Consider the following 13351-nt stretch of genomic DNA (forward strand, 5'->3'; position numbering starts at 1 on the left):
TCTATCTATCTATCTATCTATCTATCTATCCTTGAAATTTAGAAAGAATTTAGCCAAAATGTTAATAGGAGTAATTACTAAAAAAGAAAGAAAGGCAACTGTTATGTGTTATATTTTAATAAGATAACAATTTGCATGCTTTTAATGTTGATATTTTGATTTGTAAGATCTCATAAAGCAACAGCTGTGGCTCATGATTTAGAGATCTATGGTCAAATGGTCAAGAGAGAACATGATGCGACTGAGTCACACTTTACTTTATATTGAGTTTAGCAGCAACTCAAAGATGCAGTGTGGTCTCATATTGCATCTGTGAACGGTGTCCCTGGACAAACCACTGGAGGTCCAGCCAGTCGATAAACAGTTGCACTTCCAGCACCGGGGCCAGTAGAGCTCCAGGAGCCGCCGAGCCCTGATGTGAGTGACGTTGCCTCAGTCAGATCTCTTCTCAGGTGATGAACGAGGCCGAGGTGTCAAGTGATAACCATCTGCCGGGGTGTAGTATCAGATGGCAGAGCAGCGCGCTGACAGACCTGCTGAAACCAAACATGTGAGCGAGAATGTGTGGCGGGAACATCTGGTGTTAAAACACTATTCAGAATTAGTCTTAATCTCACCCTGAACAAGCTTCCTGGAGTGAGGAAACAATCACTTCTTTGGAGCAGATTAGTATTTTTGAATGTGAGTGAATATATGAAAACTGTGCCACTTATACAAAACTGTGTGGAAACACAAATCAGTCTCAGGAAGCATTTTCTAATGCTGCAGGTTAAGTTAAATGTTTGGGAAATGCATCTGTGTTATTTGTCCTTGATGTTTGTTTATTGAAAGTTCAGCAGAATAAAGATAATGCAGTTAGGTCCAAAATGATTGAATGATTATGATCATGACCAGATTGTACCCTGGCTTCTTTATCCAGTGGGATGGCTGAGCCTCTCAGACATGTGCTGCTAATACTGACCTCTGCTGGGTGGCTGCAGAACAACTCACATTTTTCTAAGCACCTTTTGTGAAATTATACAGAGATTCGTATTGTAACCTGGTGAGCATTAAAAAAAAGTACAAACATTAAAAGAGATCAACACATTTTTATTAACTGGCGCAAATTCCTCCACATTAAGCTGGAACACCTGTATAACTAACATCTTTACATTATGCTCAATGACAGAAGAAAGAGCTCTATGTGAACAACACAGTGTACAACGTGTGTGTGTGTGTGTGTGTGTAGTTGCCAGCACAGCGAAATTTAAGATGGGGGAGTGAGTGTAAAATAAAAATAAATACACATGGGAAACACAGTGGGACTAAAAGTGAGGCATCAGGAGAGAAGTGCTGAAATGAGCTGATGTGTGGGATCTTCAAAAGGTTTAACAGGGAATAAAGTGCTGCATCTTTCTTAACAGTAGGTAAACAAACTGAATGAAATACTGACATTCATCTAAAGGCAGAGTACATGCACAACATGTACATTTGTTAGTTTCATTACCGTGAAAGGGAGAACCATTTTCTGTGATAGCAGTGTGTGTACAGTCCAGTAGAAGATGCTGCTCAATGAATGAATCATCTCTTACATTTATATGAAGGTATATTCAAAAGGAACCTCGGGCAAACTTCAAGTATAAAAAGGAAAAGAGAAAGAACGCAGGAAATAAAATAAATAATCTAAACATATATGACATTTTCCTTTTAGCAAAATATACCGCAGTTTGTTTGACGTCCCTTTTACAAAATACAGCCATATAAAGAAAAAAAAAACTTTCACATTTAATAAGTCGTGGTTCTCTTTTCTTCTCGCTCATCATCAGCAATAAGGCTCATCTCTCCTCCCTGTCACTCATTTATGTAATTTAGTCCAAACTTACCTTTCACCATCTGTCCAGCTGAATAATAGATAGGTAGCACCGTGTTGTGGGATTTTACAATCAGAATGATTTAGAGTCAGCACATTAAACACAAAAGAAAAAACAAACAATGGAGTGACTCACTAATAATGTCGGTGACGTTTGTGCTGTCGTTGCTGGTTTCACAGGTGGAAATTTGTGGGCTAAACAGGCTTTTGCTTTTTCCTCCTTCTGCTCGTATAGGGACTGTGAAAGCAGTCTTATGTGGAGTGGAGCCGCACTGACGTGCCGCTCAGAGAGGAGGGAATAAAAAGAGAAGTCAGAGGATTTTGGGGGGAATGCAGAGGGCTGATGCCTCTTTCCTTTCACAGTCTTTCCTCTTCCTTGTTCTTTGTTTTCCTCTCCACGTTTCACTTTTTTCCTCAGCAGCTCTTCAATGGACTTGTTTCCATGACAACCGCAGCATCAGTTTTATCTTTGAGGAATTTTGAGAAAAATGGCGGTGGCTGTCTTTGTGTGTGTGTGTGTCTGTAATCTTAATTCAGTTTTATTTGTGTATGTGTGCATGTATCACTGGATTTCCAAAGCTCCTCAGTGAGAAATCTTCTTCACTTTTAATTTTCTCTAGACGAAGGCCTCTGGGATGTCAGAGCCGTTAATTTTGATGTAGATCTTGGCGTCGTTCATCTTCCCCTCTTGCTCTTTGAAGAGCGTCCGTCTGTAGCAGATCAGGTAGAGAGGCAGCAGGAAGCCCAGCATACTGACACCAAGGAGTCCAACGTCGACCTGGAGGACAGAGGACAAGACTAGAATTAGCCATGCCCAAGGGTTTCATTTGTGTGTGAGTGTGTGTTTCAGTGTGTGTGAGTGTATATACCCAGAGTGGGTCTCCCCCCAGGGGTCCCATCACAGCCAGAAATAGGGGTTGCTGCAGCAGAGAAAACACAGCACTGACCAGTGACTGCATGCCTGTTAGACTGCCAAACTGGGAGGAGGGATACCTGGAGAGAGAGGAGGGGGACATTGAAGTCCAAGATGATGAAGACCATTATATACTGTAGATGTGTGTGCGTGTGTGTGTGTGAGGTTAATGGTACTCCGAAACTTACACAGCAGCGTAGAGGCCACCAACGGCAGAGTGAATGAATCCTCTCACAATAGTGTGTAAGACGAATGACACAATCTGAAATAAAAAATAGAAGTTAGAGAGGAAATCAATGAGAATTATTATTATGATAATATAATTCATAATTATTTAGTCAAGAGCCTTCAAAGAAGTGTTCAACATTTTGGGATGGATGCCTTTTGGCTTTCTTGCAGAGACTTAGATGAGAAGAAGATGAATATCACTCTGTCCATTAAAATGAAACCGGAGGTGGGTTTTGGAAACGGCTAGCCTGGCCCTGTCCTTCCAGCACTGCTAAAGTTACACATTATCACACATTATACGTCATTACACTGCTGTCGACCATGTTGCCTTTTACATAACTGGCTGCGTCTGCAGTCAAGCCTGTAAAAAGAGGCTAATCAGTAACTACTTTAAAGAGAAACTCCAAAGGCCACTGGTGTCTTTGCATGCGTCAGTGCATCTCTGAGGTGCAGCACTCACCTGCAGTGGGAGATTGGGCACTAGGCAGGTGATCCCAAATCCTACGAGGAGGACGTTTGTCAGAATGAAAGCTCGCAAGGCATTGGTCACCTTCTGGATCTTCTTGTCTCTGGGCTTTTTCTTCAGCTCCCCCCTTGTGAAGGAAGAGAGGTCAGATTAGCAGTGATAATCACATCTCTGTTTGACACCAGAGGTTAATTTCTTTTCACCGCACTGGGAAATAGTGTAAATATTAATGCCTGGGTCTATAAATGGAAAGAGGTTAAGGCCGAGGGTTTACCCTTCCCTGTGAGAGATTACTCAGACTTGACTCACTTGCTGCAGGGTTCCTTCTCCTCGTCTCCATCATCACATTCCTTCAGCTTCCAGTCCATGATCTGACCAATCACAGGGGTGGTCATCAGGCAGAGGAACTGCAGCACGCCAAAGATGGAGGTGTATAGACTCACTGAGAGAGAGAGTGAAAAGGTTGTGAGAAACAAAAATAGAGAGTGTGATGTATATTAGAAATTCCTGGAAAAATAAGGAACAGGAAGAGAGAGAGAAGGTCTAAGAGGTTTCAGGACTGTTTTCTACCGGGTTAATGACTATGATGGTACAGTTAATTATTAGTCTCTAGAGTGAAATGGCTTTTCGAAAGTCAACATGATGCTATTATGGAGAGGATTTATGATCCAGGGACTAATAATAAATGGGAAGCACTCATATGATCGGCACAAAGTTAGTTAATGAGTACACCAAATGCCTGGTGGTTTCAGATTAAAACTGAATGTCACCTGAAGGACCGGGCCATTAATGTGGTAACGTGAAGGTCGAAAGATGACATAACACAACTAGCTACAACAGTTTAACAGTTAAGTGGTTTATTAGATTGTGATGATAGACCTGTGCCAGACTAGAGGTTAATTCTATTTTTTTAAATTATCTTCATGGTTTTTTTCTACCAGCTCAGTAAACTACTGATGTAAGTACAGGCTTTTAGTCTTACCAAGCTCCATTCTCTCCACTGAAAATTCAATTAAAACCAAGTAAGTTCAGTGAGTTCACAATTACTTGTTGAAGAGTCACAAAGGAAAACAGGTTTTCATATTTGACTACACACTCTGACACATAATTAAAGATAGGAAACAGACCTGTGTTGAGGTCTCCATCACTGAGAGACTCCAGGACGCTGTTCATGGCTCCCATGTAGAACAAGAGACGAAGCTGAGTGACGGACATGGTGACCAGGCTGAGCAGAAAGATTGGGGTGGTGATGGTTTTCATGAATGACTGGGCTGCAGAGAGAAACAGTAGATGACAAGACATTAGCACAAAAAGACAGAGTCAGCTTTTACTAAATTCACACACAAAGAGTTTTTGCACATTTCTTACACTCTTCTTGTGGCTTGCAGTCCATTTCCAGATCCATGGTGGAGAGGCAGAGTTTGTGGCCGTCCTTCGTAGCCAGCTCCTTCTGCTTCAGGCTGTTGCCCACACTGAGACGACGGCCCACGGTGGTCACTTGGCTGTAGAACTGCTTCCCTGTGATTTTGTGGTCGAAGCCCAGCCAGCTGAACTTGATCTTCACACTGAGAGAGAGGAGGAGAAGGTAAGATGGATGAAACACATTCAAATACAATGCAAGTAAAGGACCAAAGAGGACAATGGAGGGGGGGGGGGGTCATGGATAAAACGAAAAGATTAAAAAAAAATCGGTGATAAGTAATGACATTATTCAATCTACTGGGAAAGTTTTCTGCTGGGCAAGCTCGTCGTTAGTGTGGTCATCAGCAGACAGACTTTGACCTGGTCACATTACGATGCACCTTTACGCTCTACTTTTACACTTTGGAACATGCACGTGACGGCTAATAGTCCAAAAAAAACAACTATCTCATCAATAATCACTATCCATGCAATCCAAACTGTCACATGTGAATCTATTAAGGACTTTGAGTTACAGGATAGAACATGGATTAGACACGACAGACAAAACAAGACAGCAACTACTTATTATGAGTGTTTATCTGGGGTACTGACGTGTAGTCCATGTCCTCTGGTCCTGGGAATGGTTCAAGTGGCCAGTTTAAGAAGCAGTTCAGGAAGACCAGTCCGGCACAAGCAGCCCACACCACCAGGATAGTGATGAAAGGTATTCCAAGGTCGTAGATCACCTGCACACATGGAAAGGCGAGCAATGAAGAAAGCATTTCAGCGTTTTAAATCTGCTGCCAAAATAGGCACATACTTGTCAGTGGCCATTTTGAATCATCATGTTGCCAATTGACAAGCATTATTATTTATATGATTTTATTTTTATTTAAACCTTCTGTACACATTGCAATAATATCAGTATCATGCGTTATTTCGGCCACAATAATCATGTAGTGAAAATCTGAAATTATGACCACCTTAATTCCAGCTATTTACTATGCTAAAATACTGTTATAAATTTGGCGAGGGCTGTATAACATTTAAAGCATAGGTGAAAAACATATATTGACATATTGTATCAGCGCAGGTGTGTGTAGATTGATTCAGTGATTGTTACCTTGACACCAGGGAAGGTGACAGCAGATGACGCATAGGAGCCGATCATCAAGGCGATGAAGGTGGAGCGAAGGTCTCCAAACATGTTGGGCAGCTGCGGAGCGGGAGAGAGGACAAGACAAAGATTAAAACTCCAGATTATCACATCGACACAACAATGGTTCAGGTTTTGGTGTAAACCTGCGTTTTAACAAGCTAATAAAGACACGTTTCATTGTAAATATGAAGAATAAAGGTTAAGCCGTCTGCTGCCAGGATCACTGTGGTCTCAGCTACACTGTCGCTGCTTTAAACCGGAGGCCGGAGGACAGATTTGGGACATTGTGAGGATGGTGCCTAGTGACACTGAGGTCAGAGGGGACAGTGGGAACCAATTAGCATGCAGACACGGCTGTACAGAAGGAACATCGGAGCTAACAATAACACAACAAAGTGACACGGAACACTTTGTAATATAAAACACCATCACATAACACACACAGCTGTCCAGCGCAGGACACGGTGGACGGACGCAGTGCCGATGATTTCTATACAGCTGAAACAATCACAGAGGGGGAGGCCGAGGTGAGGTGACATTTGAGGACAAAAGGGATGCACCGATGACAGAAGATGACAAGAGATGACAAGAGATGAGCAGCTCTCTCTCTGTCTTTTGCACACTTTGAGGGAAGAGGCGACAGTGCTGGGAGATACAACAGAGACCAGGAGACAGCGGGTGACAAAACACCCGAATACAAAAGCATTCACAAGCTGTTCTGTTTTCAAGAGACTGAACAACAACAAGCAAATTCAATTACATAAGAGGGAGGAAGCCGAGGGAGAGCTATGTGTTTGTGTCTGTTTAACGGAGAAAGTTTGCGTCCTGGTTACAGTATCTACCAGCAGATTTATCAGGAGACGTCTGCTCCAATGGATTTTTAAACATCACTGGAAAGGTGAAGAAACAGCTGATACTGGCAGGGAGCCAGAGGTGGCTGCTGAGGGCAGTTGAGTGTTACCCAACACCCCTCAGCTGAGAATGAGTGCCTGTAGGTCTGATGTGGAGCCATAATCAAGGAGTCAAGGAGCAATGCAGCGTCTAATTATTAACCCAACACTGAAGCTTTCAAGTACAGCGTGTCAGGTTGTGAAAGGGGGGAAACATGGCTTCATGCACAGATCCCAGGGGCTTCCTGTGGGCTGAAGCCTGCAGGAAAAAGAGCAAACAAAACCCTAAATCATGGTTTTACTACATCACTGACATTCAGGCCATGTAACAGCGACTAATAAGGAATTCAGGTGGACACAACGAATACCACATAGAAGCCTGTGGTGGTATAGAAATAGAGTGTTTTACTGGGAGATTTACTGGAGCAGAGCCCCTCTCTTTTGAAAAGCGTCACCATAGCACAACAGCGGACTCCTGTGTGTGTCACTGCAAGCTGAAATGATGGCGAGGGGAGGGAGCAGGAGGATGAGGAACGGAAGGGAAAAAATGCAAAGGAACGGTGGAGGATTGACCCTGTGAACTCTGTGAATTCCCACTTGTTTTTCTGTTCCTGTTTATTTGCGGGTCTGCTCCATCTTAAAGGGGAATCTCACCAATTTTTACACTTCAAACTCTGTTTCCACGTCTAAGGGGGCCTGCAGTAACAGAGCAAATTTATTAACATATGAAATATACATAGTAGCAGAACGAGACAATGACGGGAGATTCAGTTCCAGTACAGTCAACAGTATGTAGTTTTCTGACAAATGTCCAATTATTACTGTCTTGTTTTTCATCTACATTTAAGTAGCTATTTGCAGGAAACAAGTAAAACAAGTATTAGATTGGAAGCTGATGATTCATGCAGTGAAAATGACACTGTGAATGATGGACCCTAACAAAGTGTAACCAGCAGTTGCTTAAAGTCTTCTGTTTAAAACATTTGTGAAAGTAACGAGCTAGTGAAACATACCTGAAGCCCTGACTGAGCTGCTATTGCACTGTGGGTAATGCAGGCACCAGTTTATTATTTCTCAAGATGAATGGAAGACGGCTATTCTTTCTTTTTCTTTTAATGTGCTACACAATGAAAAACTGTAAATCAGAGCAGGAGCTGCACTCTGCTCCCTGACTGGTTCACTGGTTCATTTATTACAAAAAATTATTGTGCTGAAGAAGCACAGTGACAAACACAGTGGAAAGTGATAATGAACTGGTGTGTTACTTTCCCTCTCTCTCTCTCTCTCTCTCTCTCTCTCTCTCTCTCTCTCTCTCTCTCTCTCTCTCTCTCTCCCTCTCCCTCTCTCTCTTTATTATCAGTCTCTGGTTCCTGTTGTCCAAAGCTGAGCCTGATTGTCCGATGACACACACACACAACATAACAGAGCGCAACAGGAGACGAGGTGGAGTGCCAGACATGAGGGGAGGAAGAGGGCGAGTGGTCAGGGAGCCAGCAAACTGTTCTAACAGCATGAACACTGACACAAAGACACTGAATTCATATTTTCTAACTGAAGTTAGAAAATATTCATCTGTGCGACAGATGCAAAGGCTCAAAGTACACACTTACTGTGAGAGAGGTGAAGGTCATGCACATGCCCCCAAAGCCGTTGAAAGTCAGGGCGATGAAGATAAGGACGGAGAGTTCTGCAAATGACACAGAGCAGGTGTTGCGTTAGTCAAGAGCCACTCTATTGTACAGATGCACTTAAAAAAAGCTACACATGCAGTAACCAGGGAGACTTACCATTTGGTTTGTAGGCTCCATAGGCAATGAGCAGACAGGAAAATCCAAAGCATGTGCTGAAAATACATGAATGTCAGGTCAAACACCTCTAAAAGGACTTCAATAAGTGTTTTGCATAGACACAGTACAATGGAAATTTAGATTTTTTTTTTACACAGGTCTTTCCAGAAAATATTAGTGTGGATAACTTCTTCTCTTCCTTGTTTACCTTCCCAGCAGACGTAGCTTGCGTGGCCCATATTTATCCATGACGATCCCCAGTGGCAGCGTGATGGCTGAGAGCAGGAAGGAGCCCACAGTGAAGGCCAGGTTCAGCATCTCGTCCTGTTCTTTACAGACCAGCCAGCCGTTCATCCTCAGGGGCGCGTCCGGAGGGACAAGGGGTTTCATCTCCACTCCGTCTCCCAGACCAACCACGGCATCTTCACCTTCATAGTACTCAACGTAGTCATCTGGGACCGGCGTCACCTCGGTTTGGGACAAGTTAAAGCTGGAGCTGTTTCCTAAAGAAGGTGATGGAAGTGAGTAAGTTACACAAACCAGAACCATGCACAAAGACAGACATATGAGTGTGTAAGAGGTTGAGGTTGTTGCGGCGTCTTGTTCTGCTTATTCACAGAATCCTGATACATCAACACATAGTGGCCAAATGTTCACTGATCACATGTAGAATCAAGTGTACGAAAAACCTAAACTATAAATATATAACCAAACCTCACCTTTTGAGGCCAGACACGGCAAAAAATGTGAAATGTGCCAACTTTTACTGAGATACTGTTCAGACTTTATCAGTACATTGGAATGCCAGGGATAAAACGTGATAAGCTGGCACTAGCAATAAAATCCTCATCTCTAAGATAATGAGAAAAAGTACAAAAGGTCAGGTTAAGTCCAGTGAGGAAGAGAGGGGGGACGCTGCAGTTTGAGAACTTTTTGGTCAAGTGTGAACTGATAACTGATATGTTTTAGATCACACTCCCTTACACCTACTCCTGCGGTGCTTTCCGAACATGCACTTAATGTTCGGTGTTGTGTTGCAGGAAGATTTAATGCAGACTGAAGAGCTTGACTGCTCAAAGAAAACACACATTATGTTTTCTCATCCTCGGCTGCAGACAAAATAAAGACTGGCATTTAACGAGTGGCAGAAAGCTTAACGGCCACATTATCTCCAAATGCACTGTTGTTAAGGAGCAGAGAAGTGTGTGGGTGTCTGTGGCTCTGTGGGAGAATGGAGCTTTCAAATAAAAAAATACTCTAAGATTTAAAACAGCAGACTAAAAGAAACATAAATCCCTCAGCTTTGCATTATGTTCCTTACTGGCCCTGCAGCAATCTGTGACTGATACACAACAGCCAGGATGATCAATAGACTGTGGCTGGTGAGATGGTGAAGGTGAACTGAGTCAAGTGTAGTTAAGTTCAGTTAATGTGTAAAAAGAAAAAAATTTCTGTGTTTAATACCTAAAAATCATCAAACACGTGTAAAAATGTGCAACAAGTGTTAAAAAAAAACCTCTATCGCAGCCATTTGAGCATCTTATCTAAAGGGAGGCAGTGCCCACATACAGTCCAGCTTTAACCATTAATCTCATATCTCTGCTGCATGTGCACAAACCGTTGTTATCCATTCTTTTTTGTTTTTTTTTACCGTCAACCCCCTTCCACCTCAGCCACCCCCAGTCGTCTGATTTCTACTGTTCATCACTTTGCTATCAGTCTCCTCCTTGACCTTTATCAGTGGACTTTAAACCCTCCATATTGCCAGTAATAAAACTCCCTGCGGTGGATCTCTCAGTCTCACATGTCACATGTCACATGCCTGAAAAGAGCTGAGCTGGTACTGTACTGCCGTCCTCTCTCTTACATCATCAGCACGAGATAAGACGACTGTGGCAGATCTCCAGGAAGTTACCTACTGTACCGCAGTCATGGATGCTCAGCGGGTTACTTAAGTGCTGGGAGTGCTGCCAGCATCATCATCATTTCATATCCTCCTATAATCCATAAAATGCCGTACTGTAAAACGCTTTGAGTAATTAGCCTTCGGTATGAAATTTATCACCCAACAAATCACCAGCCAGGTCGATCAATTGAGTAAACTCCCTAAAAGACAGACTGGCAACCAGCAAGGAAGAATGACTGAACCCAACCAAAAGTCCAGATTGTTGGGGACAAAAACAGTTGTCACCTCAGGTCCAAAGAATAAGTCTGGCCTGATTCCTCTCTCTCTCTCTTTCTCCCCTTTTGTGATTACTCTCTTCTAAACCAACGTGACTGGGGCTACTGTCTGCATCAGTCCCACCTTTGTCCTTAAAAACACTTAGCACTCGGGGAGGAGAAAATGAGAAGAAGATTTGGGACAAAAGAAAAGATTTGGGACGGCTGAGCAAGTCCATCATGGGTTTATCAGCTGCTACTTAGACTGGAGTTGGGGGAGTAGAATGAGATACTCTCTTAAGTGTATGAGACAGTGAAGCCTTAAAGTCTTTTTACCTACTTGTAACCTTGTGCTGTCTTTAATTGAACTTATCAGGTTTAATCTCCTGGGTCCCTTTTTAAAAAAACAGCTCATGTCCCTTCAAAGAAAACACTGATTCTTCCCAGAGAATAGAAGAAGGAAGAGAGAAGCCGTGTTGAGTTACATCTCTTGTATAAAAGCTCGCTCCCTCCCTCACACTAAATCAAGGTGACACTTACTGTCACTGTCTCCCTCTCCACCAATCCTTACATTAAGTTTATGAAGACAGATGTTCAAGACTATTTACTTAGAGACATTTGCTTTACAGTAGGCAAAGATGTGTATAATGGTACAGGTGAAAGAAAAGTAAGGACTCACCCTCCTCGTTGCACATGTAAGAGTAGAAGCCTTCTGACTTGAGCATGATGAGGAGCGACCCCCATCCCAGCAGCACAGCAGAGAAGAGCAGATTCTCAATGATGGACGTCACGGCCATAAACCAGCGCCTGGCGAACGCTGAGGCCAGGGTCGGAGGCATCGTGCAGCGAAAGAAATTCAAAGGCAGAGAAGAGAGAAGAACCAGTGGGACACAGATGGAGAAAGAGAGAGAGAGAGAAGAACAAGCTGGAAGCACAGAGCGATCCTCCCTGACTGACACTCGGGATGAAGGATCACTGATCACTTATCTGTGAAGAGGAAGGCACAGAAGCAAAGGGGAGGTTTTATAGTGAGCCTATCACTGAAGTTACTGTGGGACAGGCAGGTTAAGTTTTTTTTATTAGATCATGAGATAAAATTACTTCACTTTGAACCCAACTGGAGATAACTGGTTCTGAATGAAAAAAAGTGTAGAGGAAAAAAAAAAAAACTGCGGTAACTGTGAATAATCAAACACGTGCTCTGTCTTTTGATTGATTCCCCACTAATTAGACACAGGGTCATTGCCCACCCCCTCTGCATGTGTTGCAGAAGAAACTTAAACTAACTAATAGTAACAATGTATGGCAAATTATTAACTCTCCTGCTGGGACAAAGATCATGACATCCCTCAGCTGCTGGGACAAAGATCTTACATCACATTAGAGGCACCAATAACTGAAGGAGCATCTATGGTGGCATCACTCAGATTCTGCTGTTTACTGGAAAAGGCAAACTGGTCCAAACTGGAAAAGTGGGACTCTCTCACTGCCCCCTCCCCACCCCACCCTCCTCCACCTCTTCTTTCCCTACACAACCCCTAAATGTCCTCTCAGACTCATCCAACCGCAACTTCCCTCTGCAATTACTGTGGTGCATCCAAAGCATAAATGAGCTGCCAGACAAATAATTAACAAATCATCTCTCTCTCTCTCTCTCTCTCTCTCTCTCTCTCTCTCTCTCTCTCTCTCTCTCTCTCTCACTCATTCATACACACGCGCATGCACACAACACGCACACAATCTGTTCAACCAGTTTGATGAAAGTGGTTGCAGAGTTTGCTGCAGCTCTAATGGAAAATAAACAAGCAAGTGAACATATTAAAATTGAAGGCATCCTGTTTCTGTATGTTCTCTCAGTTAATCAAGAACAAACCAATTCTCACTTATCAATCAGTTTCCTGCCACAAAAAAAGAAAAATACACAATACACAATGAGCAACACAACTTGCACTGACAAACTACACACGTCTTTACCTCTTCAGCCTGTAAGCAGCAACATCCAGCTTCAAACTTCCAGATGTATTTCCCCTCAGCTTTAAATGAGCAGTCGCCTGTGAAAAGACAGGTTTATATAGTCGGCCTGCCTTCACGTGGCGCCCCCTATTGACCATGGACTGTCTGATGGCTGCCACCTCAGCCAATCAACACTGATCAAAATACATACCCACCTCTTTAATGCTTCAGTAATGATGCAAGCACATTATATTTTTATATAATTTGTACAGTTGTACAGGTATAAAGGGAGAGGGGAGCAGACAACAAGGTCTGTGTAAATAAGAATGACGGTTTGATTTTATCAGCCAGTGTTGAGAACAGCAATGGGAAGTCTAAAAGTGCTTTAACTCAGTAAGTGGAAAGGATTAATCAAGAAAAACAAGGTCTGGTTGAAAACATAATGGATTTCTGAAGATAAGGATGCATGGTGGCTATCACCAGCTGTCTGGATCAATAACACGCACTGATAGAGAGCAGGAGGCAGACTGGAGGGACTACTG

At 42.9% G+C, this 13351-nt stretch overlaps 1 protein-coding gene across 1 annotated transcript; it reads right to left on the minus strand.

Moving 5' to 3' along the window:
• Positions 1-1068: 1068 nt before the first annotated feature.
• slc43a2b (solute carrier family 43 member 2b) lies at positions 1069-12897 on the minus strand. The gene is made up of 14 exons (XM_085798139.1): positions 12831-12897; positions 11536-11843; positions 8905-9199; positions 8697-8752; positions 8520-8596; positions 5984-6076; positions 5473-5606; positions 4825-5021; positions 4584-4727; positions 3766-3898; positions 3451-3583; positions 2951-3024; positions 2719-2842; positions 1069-2627 (listed from the first exon to the last, which is right to left on the minus strand). Exons 2-14 carry the CDS (start codon positions 11693-11695, stop codon positions 2466-2468), a joined length of 1782 nt encoding a protein of 593 aa, XP_085654265.1. The 5' UTR covers positions 11696-11843; positions 12831-12897; the 3' UTR covers positions 1069-2465.
• Positions 12898-13351: the final 454 nt, after the last annotated feature.

Source organism: Trachurus japonicus, chromosome 14, assembly GCF_045865225.1.
Source record: "Trachurus japonicus isolate A0001 chromosome 14, Traja_1.0".
NCBI lineage: Eukaryota > Metazoa > Chordata > Actinopteri > Carangiformes > Carangidae > Trachurus > Trachurus japonicus.